This window comes from Pseudophryne corroboree, chromosome 2 (genome assembly GCF_028390025.1).
Source record: "Pseudophryne corroboree isolate aPseCor3 chromosome 2, aPseCor3.hap2, whole genome shotgun sequence".
Classification (NCBI taxonomy): Eukaryota; Metazoa; Chordata; class Amphibia; order Anura; family Myobatrachidae; genus Pseudophryne; species Pseudophryne corroboree.
This window is the reverse complement of record NC_086445.1, coordinates 51,550,330-51,568,330: the sequence shown is the minus strand read 5'-3', so window position 1 is coordinate 51,568,330 and position 18,001 is coordinate 51,550,330. Positions and strand designations below refer to the sequence as shown.

The 18,001-nt window shown below is 47.2% G+C and overlaps 2 protein-coding genes across 5 annotated transcripts in view; one reads left to right on the top strand and one right to left on the bottom strand.

The window, feature by feature from the left end:
* INTS4 (integrator complex subunit 4) overlaps positions 1-2,193 on the top strand; it is an 83,115-nt gene extending 80,922 nt beyond the window's left edge. For both annotated transcript variants that reach the window (XM_063951296.1, XM_063951295.1), the window contains one exon: positions 974-2,193. In XM_063951296.1, coding sequence (XP_063807366.1) covers positions 974-1,167 — 194 coding nt within the window. In that variant the 3' untranslated portion in view covers positions 1,168-2,193. The remainder of the gene's footprint in view (positions 1-973) is intronic.
* Positions 2,194-6,644: 4,451 nt separating this feature from the next.
* AAMDC (adipogenesis associated Mth938 domain containing) overlaps positions 6,645-18,001 on the bottom strand; it is a 44,699-nt gene continuing 33,342 nt past the window's right edge. For all 3 annotated transcript variants that reach the window (XM_063951298.1, XM_063951299.1, XM_063951297.1), the window contains 2 exons: positions 9,229-9,324; positions 6,645-8,701 (listed from right to left, as the gene is read on the bottom strand). In XM_063951298.1, the coding sequence (XP_063807368.1) occupies positions 8,561-8,701; positions 9,229-9,324 (237 nt within the window). In that variant the 3' untranslated portion in view covers positions 6,645-8,560. The remainder of the gene's footprint in view (positions 8,702-9,228; positions 9,325-18,001) is intronic.

Here is an 18,001-nt window from a genome sequence, read left to right as displayed (position 1 = left end):
CTGATATACTCACTAGAGGGAGGCGCTGTGCAGGTATAGTGACTGGGGGGGAGGGGACACAGTGCTGGTATACTCACTAGAGGGAGGCACTGTGCAGGTATAGTGACTGGAGAGGAGGGGACACAGTGCTGGTGTACTCACTAGAGGGAGGCGCTGTGCAGGTATAGTGACTGGAGAGGAGGGGACACAGTGCTGGTGTACTCACTAGAGGGAGGCACTGTGCAGGTATAATGACTGGAGAGGAGGGGACACAGTGCTGGTGTACTCACTAGAGGGAGGCGCTGTGCAGGTATAGTGACTGGAGAGGAGGGGACACAGTGCTGGTATACTCACTAGAGCAGGGGTTCTCAAACTCGGTCCTCAGGACCCCACACAGTGCATGTTTTGCAGGTAACCCAGCAGGTGCACAGGTGTACTCATTACTCACTGACACATTTTAAAAGGACCACAGGTGGAGCTAAGTATTTCACTTGTGATTCTGTGAGGAGACCTGCAAAACATGCACCGTGTGGGGTCCTGAGGACCGAGTTTGAGAACCTGTGCACTAGAGGGAGGCGCTGTGCAGGTATAGTGACTGGAGAGGAGGGGACACAGTGCTGGTATACTCACTAGAGGGAAGCGCTGTGCAGGTATAGTGACTGGAGAGGACACAGTGCTGGTATACTCACTAGAGGGAGGCACGGTGCATATATGATCTCTGAGACTGTGCCAGTATCCTGTGTATATATAATACAGTATGGTATAATACAGTGGGGTATCTGCACGGTTTGCATCATGTTAGGCAGTTTGCCATCCGTACCTTGTCTCACCCCCGCATTAAGAAGGGGTAAGTAGCTAATGAGCTTTGTGTGGCCGGTCAATATGAATAGATCTGTGTGATCTCCATGTGTTACGTATGTTCCTCACTATCATATATCATTAGTGAGGTGTACTTTCTGGATACTGTACCTGTAACACGTGCCCCCTCTTACAGAACCCTGCCAGATTGAAGTCAGCCTCCTCCTCGCCTACAGTTCCAGCAGAAGCAAAATATTAAACCCATCATCCAAACCCGCCTGGGGAGATAGCACGGAGGCCTTGCCCGTCACAGAGAGCAGCATAGAGGGCACTATACCCTTCAGCAAACCTGTTAAAGTCTTCCTGATGCCTAAACCCGCCAGGCGGTGACTTATAGAACATGGGTCACGAGGTGCGGGGTAACCTGGGAAGGGACAGATGCCAGGAGTACAGCTGGAGAACATTACGCGCTTCACCTACACCCTGGGATTGCTCAGTTACAGAACACTGGACGCAGGACAGCTGGGTAGACGTCTGCCCGGGGCACATCTAAGGACCAGTCTGTGAGACGCTTCAGGAAACTAGACATGCACCTGGGCCTGTGGGCATTCAGAATATTCCAAAGGGGAGCCGAGCCAACGCGCTTCACCCAGTCAGTCTTCATAACAATGTAGAACCACTGCTGTAGTTACAGAAACTTTTCAGTTATGCGACTAAAAATACTTTGTTTTGCTTCATTTAGCATTTGGGTTAAAGTGAGATGTTTTTGAAGACCTTTTTGTTCTCTGTATAGTGGAAAATGTGCTCCTTCATCAAGATGTGTGAAATGCGCCTGGTTATTAGAAATACCATGGGACAGACACCTATCCCCCCCCCCCCCCCCCCCCAAACTCTGCCAGCTCTGAGCTGGCACAGGCAGTCTTTTTGCGGAATGGGAATGACTGAGTTATCCCCCATGCAGGAAGGCGCTCTCCTAAGGAATGGTTCTTCTCTGTCTGAAAGAATGAAAACCCATGTCACCGCAAATATCCAATATTCCCGTCACAAGTAGGCCCTGTGTTTTGGGGGCGCACTGCATCACCCACGTGAATACTTCACCTTTTTTTTAGGGCGCTTGATAAATGAACCGCATTAGCTTCAGCCATTTTGTGAGCTAAGCCATTATCCGTATGCCATAAGTGAGTCAATAGTGATTTAATAAGCTTTGTGGCCTGCTCACAAAATGGCTACCTCCAGTGTGTGTGTGTGGGGAACACAGAGACTTTAAGGTATTTTCAGTTTAAGTGTAAATACAGCAATTACTATCATGCTCTTATATCTGTACAATAACATAAGAATATTCAGCGCTGATAATTTATTTGAATTTCTAAGGTAAAATGTGTTTGTTTGTTTTTTAAATCATTTTACTGCAACAAACTTGTCTTTATATCGTGTCTGTCCTTAGTTTCTGTCTTGTTGAATATGTTTACTGCTACCTATTGGATTTGTGTGTATATATAGATAAACAGGTCTCATCTTTGCCTGCCCAGCTGTGGCCTCTAGAGCCTTAATGCAGTGTAATTGGGTAAAGGAACCGCAGATCGTTATACGTTGTAGTAGCTGCAATAGAGCTGGGGCACAGCGTGGCGTACCCTTTATTTCAGTGTTTCATAAAGTGTTTTTTTTTTTTTTTTTTGAAGTACTTGTTACCAGCCCGTCAAAATAACGAAACAACATAACAGTAATGTCAGCGCCGTTGGCTGTACACAGCTGAACTGAGTAACACTTTAATTGTTACATCAGGTGCCACCTAGTGGCTGCCGGCGCAATAAACAATTTTAAACTCCCCCATAGAGGTGAGTAGCAGTGTTAGCCTTTCATTATATAGGATTTGCTTAACATAAGTAAATGGAACAATGGTGCATAATATATTTATTTTCTTCTTCGGGTTCCATAGAGCTCCACAGGGCAGGCAATGGGGTGTAGCTTTTAGGTATCCCCAGATGCTCCAGTCCTTTCCTCCCATACCCTGCCTCCTGAGTTTCGTTATGGTGCCGGCAGGAGCTGGTTCGCCTTTTAAAAAGTGGGTCTGCTTCTACCCCTGCCAAAGCTTTTATTTAATTTCTACTTTTAGAACAGCTGGGCAGCGGTGCATGGCTGTCCTGTGAATGCCAGCACCCAGACTCTGGCTGCAGGCCAGGTACTTCCTGTACCGGGGGGCAGGTAAGTTGGCTTCCCACTCGTCAGCCATCTTCAATGCAGTTACAGGTCTCTGGGAACGCTGGGTCCAGTCTCCCTGTATACTTCTCCAAGGAGCCGGGTTCTACAGTGCTAATAACCTACCGGCCACTGTAGCTGTGTAGTTGATTTAGTTCCCATTGCAGGATATTTAAATTGCATTCTGCATTGTCTGTGACTTGCGTTAGCTTTGCTGTCTGTTCTTTCTATTCCTGTCCGCATATAACTGTCCCTTGTTTCCTACTCCTAATTCTAAAACAGAATGTTGGGAGTTCTAGCATTCCAAAATAGAATGTTGGGAGTTCTAGCATTCCAAAATAGAACGTTGGGAGTTCTAGCATTCCAAAATAGAACGTTGGGAGTTCTAGCATTCCAAAATAGAACGTTGGGAGTTCTAGCATTCCAAAATAGAACGTTGGGAGTTCTAGCATTCCAAAATAGAACGTTGGGAGTTCTAGCATTCCAAAATAGAACGTTGGGAGTTCCAGCATTCCAAAATAGAACGTTGGGAGTTCCAGCATTCCAAAATAGAACGTTGGGAGTTCCAGCATTCCAAAATAGAACGTTGGGAGTTCCAGCATTCCAAAATAGAACGTTGGGAGTTCCAGCATTCCAAAATAGAACGTTGGGAGTTCCAGCATTCCAAAATAGAACGTTGGGAGTTCTAGCATTCCAAAATAGAACGTTGGGAGTTCTAGCATTCCAAAATAGAACGTTGGGAGTTCTAGCATTCCAAAATAGAATGTTGGGAGTTATACAATTCCATAATAGGGTTTGCACAGAGTATAACTAACATTCTTGTCGCACGCCCGAACGCAGGAAGATTGACATGAAGTGGGTATTTCTGGGTGTCAACTGACCGTTTTTAGAGAGTACTTAGAAAAACACAGGCGTGGCAGAAAAAAAACAGGCGTGGCTGGGCGGGTGTGTGACGTCAAAAGCCGTCCCTCCGTCGTTAGAATCAACGCACACGAAGAGTAATTACAGGGCTGGTCTTGTTTTGCACAAAAAGCTTTTGCAGGTGCTCACACTTCTGCAAAGTGAAAATACACTCCCCGGTGGGCGGCGACAATGCGTTTGCACGGCTGCTAAAAACTGCTAGCGAGCGATCAACTCGTAATGACCACCATTGTGAGTGATAATTCCCTTACAGCTATGTGTGGCAAAGGCAAGGGTTGTAAAGAGGTTGGGGCACCTCTGTTAGTTTCCTGTTGCATAGGTTTAGCCCCTCAGGACATGGTTCAGGATGATTTATGTGCAGCTTGTTATACATCTCTTCATTCAGCACTCCCAGCCCCTGGGCAGGAACACCCCGGGGTTCCTTTTCAGTTACTAGGTTAGATAGTGATAACATCCCCTATGGGTTTTCTTCATCGGATGCATCCTTCCATACCAGTCCCAGCCATGTCTACCTCTTGGGTGGATGTGCTCTCTAGCCTCCGTGCAATGCCTTGCACAAACCTCCACAGCTTTGCAACAGATGTTACTGGCCACTGGGCGGACTGTCCCCTCATCTCAATCTACACCTACTGCCTCGGAGGCATCATCTCGTGAGGCAGCTGATCTCTCTCTGGGTTCCCCACAGGAGGGTAGGAGCGTCAGTCTCCCGTGTATCTGCCCTTGTAAGAGCTGTCTAATATATCCTTCAAATAGAGCACAGGTTCTCAAACTCTGTCCTCAGGACCCCACACATGGCATGTTTTGCAGGTCTCCTCACAGAATTGCAAGTGAAATAATTAGCTCCACCTGTGGACGTTTTAAAATGTGTCAGTGAGTAATTAATACACCTGTGCACCTGCTAGGTGACCTGCAAAACATGCACTGTGTGGGGTCCTGAGGACCGAGTTTGAGAACCACTGAAATAGAGGAAGAGGAGCCTGCCCCTGAATCTAAAAAGTATCAGCTATTTAAGCGCCAAAAGTTAGTCACGGATGAATTTCCTCAGTCTGAGCATCTTCACTTCTTTCTACCAAGTTCCAGCTGCTGATTGTGCCAAGTGGGAGACGTGTCCACTGGTGGATTCATACGTAACCCGTTTAGTTAAATCCTCTGCCCTCCCTGTCCCTTCAGCTTCTTCCCGAAAGGAGACTACGGCTAGGAGGATTGAAGCTTGTCTCAAGTACAGGTTGAGTATCCCTTATCCAAAATGCTTGGGACCAGAGCTATTTTGGAATAATTAGATACCATAATGAGATATCATGGTGATGGGACCTAAGTCTAAGCACAGAATGCATTTATGTCACATATACACCTTATACACACAGCCTGAAGATCATTTTAGCCAATATTTTTTATAACTTTGTGCATTAAACAAAGTGTGTCTACATTCACACAATGCATTTATGTTCCATATACACACAGCCTGAAGATCATTTAATACGATATTATTAATACCTTTGTGTACATTGAGCCGTCAGAAAACAAAGGTTTCACTATCTCACTCTCATTCAAAAAAGTCCGTATTTCGGAATATTTGGATATGGGATACTCAACCTGTATGTACTACGGCTAGGAGGATTGAAGCTTGTCTCAAGTATGTATGTTCCCTTACAGGTGCTATTGCTAGGCCTGACTTGGCTGCTGCCTGTGTGGCTAAGGTAACTGAACAGTCGGCTGATGCTTTGGAGGTACGACTTCCCTCAGATGTCTCACGTCAGGAAGGCTGCCTCTTACCTAGTGGAAGTAACAGGCTTTTGACCTTGGCAAGTGCATAGACACTTCACGATGTTGGCCAGGCGTGCAGGTCCGACGTACGATGTTGCTGAAGAAGCACATCGCCAGCGACATAGTGCATACACACTAAAACGATGTGGCGAACACTGTGTTGGAATTAGGCACATCATCTGCAATAGATTAGATTATCTGTCCAATTATTCTGGTTGGAACAAAAAATCTGGTATTGGGTGGGAGCAAATGACAATTGACCAATTGCTCCCAAACACTGAAAAAACAGACAAAAATGGTCATTCAGACAAATTGGTTAAATCAGTTTGAGTTAAACCAATTTATTCAAACAACCGGTTTTGTTCATTTTCCAGATATTGGGAGCAAATGGTTGATTGTCAATTGCTTCCAGACATTACCAGATTTTCTTTCCAAACAGAGAGAATCTTGTAGTGTGTATCCAGCTTTAGGCTATAGGAGGGGAGCATTAGGATTATACACCACCTGATTCGCTGCTGGTCCTCAGCCAGAGCCAGGAGATATTGCCAGACCTGTCGGACCAAGTGACTGCAAGGCCACCAGGGACACTTTGTTGACATTCTACTCATGTCAACATTTCATTAATGTCAACATTGCAAGCATATTGATTAATGAATGGTAGCAACATATACCAACACACCTGTGAAATGAATATGAGGCAGGTGCTTCTGTAATGGGTGTCTAATCTCTGAACTAAGGGCTTTCCCAACCCGAAAGTAGCAGCATAGTAACCTGGAGAGTGTCTCCTGCGCTGAGAAGGGACGCATAGATATAAACCTTGTCGTGACACATCTGCTATGTAACACTAGTCCCTTACTCTCCATAAATGGGAACCAAGCAATATAGGACTGGTTCAGGTAGTACTAGATCTAAATGGTCAAATCCCCAATTACCCAAACATGAAATCTGGGCTGGCATTAGCAAATAATGGATGACCCAGCAAATACTGACAGTGATTAAATGATTTTATTAAATATTTGAATGGCTTAATTGATGCGTAAGTGTCATAGACCAGGCATTCCTAACCACAATGCACACTAACCGTGCAGGTTTCAGTGATATCCAGGCTTCAGCACCGATGGGTAAATCAAAATAACTGAGGTATTAAGGCACCTGTGCTCAAGCATGGTTATCACTAAAACTTAGGACTGTTAGTGAACCTTGAGGACCGAGGTTAGGAATGCCTGCCTTATGTAGCACATATATTCGTGAGATATCAGGTACAATCCTTCGATTTCAACCACATCTGTGAGAGAAATAGAAGGATTGTATGCACATTTTTAGGGACGATGCGGGGACACGCCGCTCAAATATCGTGTCGCATGATAGTATGTGCTGCAGTTAATATTTATCGTATCGCAGTGCGATAGCATGCGTTTGTAAAAACACATGTGATATATCGCACTGCGATGTGCGATAGGCACCCGCTGGCCACTCCCACTCGGCAGTGGCGTGCCCAACACGTCATTACCATGCGTTCTATCACATGGTAATCACTTTGGCAGTTCAGGCGCAATTTCATCGTACCTGAACTGCCAATGCAATACTTCGCACAAGTGTATGGGCACTGTTAGATTGATAACTATCTGGTGGTAAACTCATTGGTAATCTGGATGTTACACGTTCAATGCCATGTCCCTACCGCTGTACTGAGTTATAGGAATTAGGCTGAAAAATAAGATGTGTGCGTTCCCTCAGTAACCAGGTTTTCTCTGAGTGTGGGTCTGGTCTGTAGGAATTAACACACACTTGTAGGGAAGCAAGTAACAGGACAGCCGTGTCAGACACACTATTTCAGCTCCACAACCAATACCACCACTGTAAAGAAAACGTATTGCAGAGTTACGTTTAGCTATGCCCATACAAGCAGAGGTGGCCATGTTGTGTGCCTAAATAACATTCAATGCTAATGCAGCCTATCATTTCACTAGGAATCGGTGACTAAATGAACTGGTCCCAGGATCTGAGTATTATCACCCCACGTCAGGGCTGCCTTCTACGCCTAGATATAGGCCGTAGCACACAACAGTGTTCCATTGCTGTAAGAAACAGGGCTTGGCCCTCACTGTTCAAATCATTTGTCAATACGTCTATTTCACTACATCCAACTCTACACACAATTATTTTTGAAATAAAAGCTGTTGCATTGCACCTACTTTATATTATTCAGGTCATATTTTCCTTGTCATTTAGTGTGTCTTCCCTCAGTTTTTTGTTGTTGTTGTTATTATTATTATAAGGTGCTGCTCCATACAAGGAAGACATACAAACATCTCACAGTGCCACTTTCATGGCATCACCAATTTTTTAAGTATAGTTACCGTCCATGGGGGGCAATTTACTGGGCCACCAGGTTCTGTGCATAAAACAGCTGTTTGTGGCTTTACAGCTGAGCAATATATGTGCAAAGATCATTAGCCATACCCTCACACAGGAACAGAACCGTCTGTGCATATCCCAGCAGATAGATTAATCTGTATGGAAAGCTGATCGCCCCATTCACTAGAATGAATTTGGAAAAATGTGGAGACCAATTTTCCATCGCTAAGGCCACATTACTGGTCTCTGCGAACCAATAAATATCATTAGGTTCCGCAACAAGGAGGATTAATATCACCTCTTAGTTACTGTCAGGTAGAACATTGCTTACAGGTTTGATTATTAATAATCAGCATCAGATTAGTCCCAAATAGGAATAATCAAAGCACAACACAAATCCGGCCAAGCTTTCCGTTTCTTCATGTACATGAAAACGCATCATATACCGTCTGTTAGGACAAGAGAAGACGACCATTCCTGTTCCCACGTCTCACGGTTGACAGGCTCTGGTCGCGGTCTCATTACTGTTTACTGCTGATTGCACTTAGCAGGTGGAATGGAAAACTCCACCGACTCGGACTCCTTGTGAGGCCAGACTGTTGTACTCCGCCACTGCTTTCTCCGTCCGGAGGACCCGTACATCAATGGCGTGGGACGTGACGTACTCCAACGTGGAAGCTGGGACCTAGATGTGGGGATTGCTCAACTTTAAACCCGTGAAATAAAACGTACAGATACAATGAAGACAGATTAAAACTATGACCCCCCCCCCCCCCCCCCCCCCCTATTATCTAGCATTGTTCAGGTGGTCAGGCCGGTCGTTTAACACTTGTGGCTACAGGAGAGAGTACAATACCCATTTAGTGTAGAGGTTTGCTAAAATATGATATATATATATATATATTTTTTTTTTTTTATTATTTTTTTTTTAGAATGAAGGAGTGGAGGTTTCTAGACATCTGGGCTATTAACAGTGATAGAGGACACAAAGCAAATAGAACTTTGTGGTTGATGATATAAAGAGAGGGATGAAAAGCACAGAATTAAGCCAGGGAGTTTACTTTGTACATGCCTTCTTGCAACATTTACTAACAAGTAAAAGCCAGTATAGAGAACTTGCTGTAGTTGTGTTTGATTACATGATTTACACTGCCCCCTAGAGTTCATGCAAACCTGTCAGCTTCTAGGCAGAGACCACAGAACAAGTCTTACCTGTAGTGCCTCGGACATGCCACAGCCGATCACAAGAGTCTTCACATCCTTCTTCACAATCTCCTCGAGGTCAGCTGGCTGGACACCAGGGTGGTGCTGGTGAATAAGAGACAAGGTTGATGGAAGATCTTGGTTTGCTTTAGGAGAGCTGCACATGTCAAAATTCCTTTCCCCAGCACAGTGCTCTTTCCTGTGTGTGATGAGTACGGTTTATAGGTGTATTGTACTAATTTCTATATGCCGTCTCTGCATTAGCTCTCATAGGCCCAGATAGTTGCCATTTTGTGTTGTGTGAAAAGCCATGTAACATTGTGGTCGCCGTCCCTTTAATGCCGACAGCAATTCCAACATTGGGGGTAATTCCAAGTTGATCGCAGCAGGAATTTAGTTAGCAATTGGGCAAAACCATGTGCACTGCAGGGGAGGCAGATTTAACATGTGCAGAGAGCGTTAGATTTGGGTGGGGTGTGTTCAATCTGCAATCTAATTTGCAGTGTAAAAAATAAGATTTTAAACCTACCGGTAAATCTATTTCTCCTAGTCCGTAGAGGATGCTGGGGACTCCGTAAGGACCATGGGGTATAGACGGGCTCCGCAGGAGATAGGGCACCTAAAAAGAACTTTGACTATGGGTGTGCACTGGCTCCTCCCTCTATGCCCCTCCTCCAGACCTCAGTTAGAGAACTGTGCCCTGTCAAAGTCGAAAAATATAGCGACCTATGATGCCTTGTACTAACCCCATGCGCTTGCTTGCTGCACATTCTCTCCCGTGCGCATATTCGCAGTTGCGTGACGGCGCCTCCACGGTCGTGCGCTCAGGCGCGTGGTATGCGCATTTACGGTAGAGTTTGTGTGCGTCTGGCGGGCGACTCGATCGTTACATAGTTAATCTAAATAGTGTATTTTATAGGTTATGGTCCCCTTAATAATATCAGTAAGTTTGTTTAGTGTAACTGGTTCATAGACAGAGAGATCCCTCTTTACATGATACGAAGGGTCAGACAGGTTTTGAGCAGTGGTGTTTAGTATGCAACGGAAGAGTATATTATTAGTAACATTCCGGTGTTGGTTTGAAAGAGATTAATCGCTCCTGCGTATAGTTATGTTTATAAGAAGTTTATGGACATTTACTGTATTTGCAGTTCATTATCCATGCGGCGGGAAACCCGAGATTCCCTCCCACCTGAGCAGTTTGAAATAGTCACAGCCCACCTGTTCGAATCAACCTATGACCTTTCGTTATAATGTGAAGACAGATTCCTGTGTCCAATGAACAATGAGATTGTAGGGCCCTTTGTAGTGTACTGTATGTTGTGTATATAAGAACAGCCAGCCTGGGCCAGCTCAGTCTTCTCTCCACAAAGGTTTTCATCATTGACTAACTAGAGAGCTGGTTCCAGGACTGCGCTAGCGATCATTCCCCCCCGTGTGTAAGTTCTCTGTGACCAACTTATTCTCTGTCTGTATTTGCCATATTCTCTCTCTCACTGTTATTGTTTAGGATTAAGACGCTATTGTATATTTATGTCCAGCTATTCTGTTTAGGCGTTTTATGTTAGTGCTGTAGTGTATAAGCTGTTAACTGTTTTCCCCTTTTTACATAGCTAAACCTCGTTAGTAAAGGTGTTGGAACCTCAGCAAGGTGTCTGTGTTTCTCTAGCTAGTATAGAGGGTTTCTGAGCGTCTCAATCGCTCAATCAGCTTTTATATAATAGGAGGTTAATCAGCGTTACATTGTGTTAACATTACTAGACCAAGGTTTACAGTATAGGCTTAGCCTTTCAGTGTGTTGCATACAAGGTTTACTTAGTGTCATCCTGTGAGCGTCTGCGCCGCTCGTGTTCCTCTCGTGGACACAGCGTCCGCTACGCTAGTAGCGTAGCATTACGGTGCTCGGGCCGCCTATAGCGTGCTCGATACCCAGCGTAAGCCGTGAGCGAAGGTGCCGCTCGTGCGTCTCGACCACGGCCTAGCGTCTGCTACGCTAAGTGCGTACCATTACGGTACCCCGTACGCCCATTGCGTACTAAGTCTCTTACCAATATATAGTGAATGTTATAAGATAAATAATTAGCTTTATCAGCCCAGAGGAGATGGACAATACAAGGCAGGATTTAGCAATCCAAGGGCAAGATTCATACCAGCCCACACCAATCATACCATGTAACCTGGAACATACATAACCAGTTAACAGTATGAACAAACAACAGTAACTGCCCAAGACCGATGTCAACTGTAACATAACCCTTATGTAAGCAACAACTATATACAAGTCTTGCAAAGTTTCCGCACTGGGACGGGCGCCCAGCATCCTCTACGGACTAAGAGAAATAGATTTACCGGTAGGTTTAAAATCTTATTTTCTCTTACGTCCTAGAGGATACTGGGGACTCCATAAGGACCATGGGGTTTATACCAAAGCGCCAAACCAGGCGGGAGAGTGCGGATGACTCTGCAGCACCGACTGAGCAAACGCAAGGTCCTCCTCAGCCAGGGTATCAAACTTGTAGAATTTAGCAAAAGTGTTTGACCCCCGACCAAGTCGCCGCTCAGCAAAGTTGTAATGCCGAGACGCCTCGGGCAGCCGCCCAAGAAGAGCCCACCTTCCTAGTGGAATGGGCCTTAACCGAATTTGGTACCGGCAATCCAGCCGTAGAGTGAGCCTGCTGAATCGTATTACAGATCCAGCGAGCAATAGTCTGCTTCGAAGCAGGAGCGCCAATCTTATTGGCCGCAATAAGGACAAACAGAGCCTCTGTTTTCCTAATTCTAGCCGTCCTGGTTACATAAATTTTTAAGGCCCTGACTACGTCCAGGGATCTGGAATCCTTCAGGTCACTTATAGCCACAGGCACCACAATAGGTTGATTCATATGGAACGAAGAAACCACTTTATGCAAAAATTGCAGACGTGTCCTCAATTCAGCTCGATCCACATGAAAAATCAAGTAGGGGCTCTTGTGTGACAAAGCCGCCAATTCTGACACTCGCCTTGCCGATGCTAAGGCCAACAACATGACCACCTTCCAGGTAAGAAATTTCAACTCAACCTTGTTAAGTGGTTCAAACCAGTGTGATTTTAGGAACTGCAACACCACGTTCAGGTCCCATGGTGCCACTGGAGGCACAAAAGGTGGCTGGATGTGCAGCACTCCTTTTACAAACGTCTGGACTTCTGGAAGAGAAGCCAATTCCTTTTGAAAGAAAATCGAGAGGGCCGAAATCTGTACCTTAACAGAGCCTAATTTCAGGCCCATATCCACTCCTGTCTGTAGGAAGTGGAGAAGACGACCCATATGAAAATCTTCCGTAGGTGCATTCTTGGTCTCACACCAAGACACATACTTTTGCCAGATACGGTGATAATGTTTTATCGTCACCTCCTTCCTAGCCTTTATTAAAGTAGGGATGACCTCTTCCGGATTCCCCTTTTTCTCTAGGATTCGGCGTTCAACCGCCATGCCGTCAAACGTAACCGCGGTAAGTCTTGAAATACACAGGGCCCCTGTTGCAACAGGTCTTCCCTCAGAGGAAGAGGCCAGGGATCTCCTGTAAGCATCTCTTGTAGATCCGAGTACCAGGCCCTTCGAGGCCAGTCTGGGACAACGAGTATCGTTCGTGCTCTTCTTCGTCTCATGATCCTCAACACCTTTGTGATGAGAGGAAGAGGAGGAAAACACGTAGACCGATTTGAACACCCACGGTGTTACCAGAGCATCTACTGCTACGGCCTGAGGGTCCCGAGACCTGGTGCAATACCTCCGAAGTTTTTTGTTGAGGCGGACGCCATCATGTCTATTTAAGGAGTTCCCCAAAGACGTGTTACGTCTGCAAAGACTTCTTGATGAAGTCCCCACTCTCCTGGATGGAGATCGTGTCTGCTGAGGAAGTCTGCTTCCCAGTTGTCCACTCCCGGAATGAAGACAGCTGACAGAGCGCTTACATGATTTTCCGCCCAGCGAAGGATCCTTGTGGCTTCCGCCATTGCGACTCTGCTTCTTGTCCCACCTTGGCGGTTCACATGAGCCACTGCTGTGACATTGTCTGATTGAATCAGAACCGGTAGGTTCGAAGAAAACTCTCCGCTTGTCGAAGGCCGTTGTAAATGGCCCTGAGTTATAACACATTGATGTGTAGACAGGACTCCTGGTCTGACCAAAGACCCTGAAATTTTTTCCCCCTGTGTGACCGCTCCCCATCCTCGGAGGCTCGCGTCAGTGGTAACCAGGATCCAATCCTGAATTCGGAACCTGCGACCCGCTAGGAGGTGAGCACTTTGCAACCATTACAGGAGGGACACTCTGGTCCCTGGGGACAGAGTTATTTTCCGATGTAAGTGCAGATGGGACCTGGACCACTTGTCCAGAAGGTCCCATTGAAAAGTCCTTGCATGGAACCTTCCGAAGGGAATGGCCTCGTAGGCCGCCACCATTTTCCCCAGAACTCGAGTGCATTGGTGAACCGACATCCTCTTCGGTTTTATCAGGTCTCTGACCATGTTCTGTATGTCTTGGGCTTTCTCTATTGGGAGGAAGACCTTTTTTTGTTCCGTATCCAGTATCATACCTAGGAACGGTAGTCGAGTTGTCGGAATTAACTGTGACTTCGGTAGATTTAAAATCCAACCGTGTTGCCGGAGCACTCTCAGAGAGAGCGCCACACTGCTCAGCAATTTCTCCCTTGATCTCGCTTTTATCAGGAGATCGTCCAAGTATGGGATAATTTTGACTCCATGCTTGCGCAGGACCACCATAATTTCCGCCATTATCTTGGTGAAAATCCTCAGGGCCGCGGAGAGTCCAAACGGCAACGTCTGAAATTGGTAATGACAATCCTGTACAGCGAATCTCAGGTATTCCTGATGGGGGCATATATGGGGACATGAAGGTACGCATCCTTTATGTCCAGAGACACCATAAACTCCCCCTCCTCCATGTTGGCTATTATCGCACTGAGAGATTCCATTTTAAATTTGAATCTTTTTATGTACAGGTTTAGGGATTTCAGATTCAAAATAGGTCTGACCGATCCGTCCGGTTTCGGGACCACAAATAGGGTTGAGTAGTAACCTCTTCCCTGCTGGTGCAGGGGAACCTTGATTATCACTTGCTGTATACACAGCGTTTGAATTGCAGCTAACACTATATCCCTTTCCGATGTGGAAGCTGGTAGGGCAGATTTGAAAAATCGGCGCGGGGGCACTTCCTCGAATTCCAATTTGTAACCCTGGGAAACTATTTCCAACACCCAGGGATTCAGGTCCGAACTGACCCAGGCCTGACTGAAAAGTCGAAGACGTGCCCCCACCGGTGCGGACTCCCTCAGGGGAGCCCCAGCGTCATGCTGTGGGTTTTGGAGTAGCCGGGGAGGACTTTTGTTCCTGGGCACTTGCCGAAGCAGGTGCTCTCTTGCCTCTGCCCTTACCTCTGGCGAGGAAAGAGGATCCCCGACCTCTTTTGGACTTGTGCGACCGAAAGGACTGCATCTGATAGGGTGTTACTTTCTTTTGCTGTTGGGGAATATATGGTAAAAAATTAGATTTACCTGCTGTAGCTGTGGAAACCAGGTCCGTCAGCCCATCCCCAAACAATACATCACCCTTATAGGGTAGTACTTCCATATGTTTTTTGGAATCCGCATCACCCGTCCATTGGCGAGTCCATAAGGATCTTCTCGCTGAGACAGACATGGCATTGGCCCTAGAAGCTAGCAATCCAATGTCCCTTTGAGCATCCCTCATAAATAAGACTGCGTCTTTAATATGGGCTAGAGTTAAGAATATAGTATCCTTATCCATATTATCAAATTGATCTGTCAGCTCATCTGTCCAAGCTGCAATTGCGCTACACACCCATGCCGACGCAATTGTCGGTCGTAGCACAGCCCCCGTATGAGAATAAATACACTTTAAGGTAGTTTCTTGCCTGCGATCTGCAGGGTCCTTAAGGGCTGCCGTGTCAGGAGACGGTAGCGCCACTTTCTTGGACAAGCGCGTTAGGGCCTTGTCCACAGTGGGGGGTGATTCCCAAATCTCCCTGTCCTGCTTAGGGAAGGGGTATGCCATATAAATTCTTTTGGGGATCTGCGGTCTCTTATACGGAGTCTCCCAAGCTTTTCCAAAGAATTCATTTAATTCATGAGATGCGGGAAAATTAATAATCTGTTTCTTTTCCTTAAACATGTGCACCCTTGTGTCGGGGACCGAGGGTTCATCCACAATATGCAACACATCCCTTATTGCCACAATCATACACTGAATGGTTTTAGTCACCCTAGGGTGCAATTTTACTTCGTCATAGTCGACACTGGAATCAGAATCCGTGTCGGTAGTAGTGTCTTGTGTTAAGGGACGCTTTTGAGACCCCGACGGGCCCTGTGAGTCGGTCCAATCCGAGGATTGACCCCCTGATGTTCCCCCTAAATCAACCTTATCAAGCCTTTTATGTAAAGATGCCACACTTGCATTCAACATATGCCACCTGTCCATCCAATCTGGAGTCGGCACAACCGACAGGGACACACCACTCATTTGCTCCACCTCCTCCTTGGAGAAGCCTTCCGCCTCAGACATGTCGACACACACAGGGATTAACCTATAAGGGGACAAAACCCCAACCAGGTCCGAGAGAGAGAGACACACACTGGAAAAAATATGTCCAGATAGCGCTTTTTTATATGTAATATGCCAATTCCCACTCACTGCGTCGCTAATGTGCCCCCCTCCTCTTTTTCAAGCCTGTGAAGTTCAGCAGGAGAGAGACCAGGGAGCCAGCGTTTTCCTCATGCAGCTTCTGTGGAGAAAATGGCGCTGGTTAGTGCTGAGGATCAAGCCCCGCCCACCCGACGGCGGGCTTCGGTCCCAGTGATTTTTCAATAAAATGGCGGGGGATCATAGAGTTACTGCCTCCGCAGCCTAATCAAACTGTATTTGGCCAAAATGTGAGGTTTATTGCTGCCCAGGGCGCCCCCCCCTGCGTCCTGCACCCTTCAGTGCTGCTCTGTGTGTGTGTGTGAATAGGAGCAATGGCGCGCAGCTTACCGCTGCACGCCTTACCTCATGAAGATCTGATGTCTTCTGCCGCCTAAGATGTCTTCTGCCTTCTCTATCCGGCTTCTATCTTCGGCATCTGTGAGGAGGACGGCGGCGCGGCTCCGGGACGAACCCCAGGTGAGACCTGTGTTAAGACTCCCTCTGGAGCTAATGGTGTCCAGTAGCCTAGAAGCAGTGCCCAACTTGACAAGCCAGCCCTGCTTCTCTCCCCTCAGTCCCACGATGCAGGGAGCCTGTTGCCAACAGGATTCCCTGAAAATAAAAAACCTAACAAAATTCTTCTTCAACAGAAAACTCTGGAGAGCTGTCTGCAGTGCACCCATTCTCCTCTGGGCACAAGATCTAACTGAGGTCTGGAGGAGGGGCATAGAGGAGCCAGTGCACACCAATAGTCAAAGTTCTTTTTAGGTGCCCCATCTCCTGCGGAGCCAGTCTATACCCCATGGTCCTTACGGAGTCCCCAGCATCCTCTAGGACGTAAAAGAAATAAAGCAGCCAGTATGTACCCTGCACAGAAATAAAAATAACCCATCCAAATCTAACTCTCTGCACATGTTAAATCTGCCTCCCCTGCAGTGCACATGGTTTTGCCCAATTACTAACAAAATTCCTGCTGCGATCAACTTGGAATTACTCCCCATTGTCTGTCGCGACTGCACTCACATCCAAGGCTGACTAGCTGGAGACAGATTCTTACTGAAGTAGTATAGGCAGGGACAGAAAATTATTAACAGTGTTGAACCCTAGCAGCCATTATGGCGAGAAGCGCTGAGCAGTTCCTGACCACTGGGACGTTGGGTGGAAATTGTGACATCTCTATGGGTTTCTGTGTGGTTGGGGGGGTCATTAACAAACCCCTGCCCATTATAACACGTTGCAAAAGGGGCAGATCTCACGGTAAGCAGACAAGGCAGGGGACCTACATGCTAACAGACTGCCATAGTGATGTAACTGGGTGATGGACTGCTCAAAGTAAAGAGAAAAGCGTTTTCGCCAAGCGGTACACAACTGTGAAGCCAGCATTAAAATGGTGACCAGGGTAACGGACTGTTGACCCGAAAAGGTGGAAAGCCTTGTCTTGTGTAAAGAGTATGGGATCCATAAGACAACTGATATAATGAAGCAAAATCAAGGACAGGCTGCCCAGTGACACAGGAGCGCAGGGACTCCCGAGAGAGGCTGCCCAGTGACCCAGGAGCGCAGGGACTCCCGAGAGAGGCTGCCCAGTGACACAGGAGCGCAGGGACTCCCGAGAGAGGCTGCCCAGTGACCCAGGAGCGCAGGGACTCCCGAGAGAGGCTGCCCAGTGACACAGGAGCGCAGGGACTCCCGAGAGAGGCTGCCCAGTGACACAGGAGCGCAGGGACTCCCGAGAGAGGCTGCCCAGTGACCCAGGAGCGCAGGGACTCCCGAGAGAGGCTGCCCAGTGACCCAGGAGCGGAGCGCAGGAACTCCCGAGAGAGGCTGCCCAGTGACCCAGGAGCGCAGGGACTCCCGAGAGAGGCTGCCCAGTGACCCAGGAGCGCAGGGACTCCCGAGAGAGGCTGCCCAGTGACCCAGGAGCGCAGGGACTCCCGAGAGAGGCTGCCCAGTGACCCAGGAGCGCAGGGACTCCCTAAAGAGGCTGCCCAGTGACCCAGGAGCGCAGGGACTCCCGAGAGAGGCTGCCCAGTGACCCAGGAGCGCAGGGACTCCTGAGAGAGGCTGCCCAGTGACACAGGA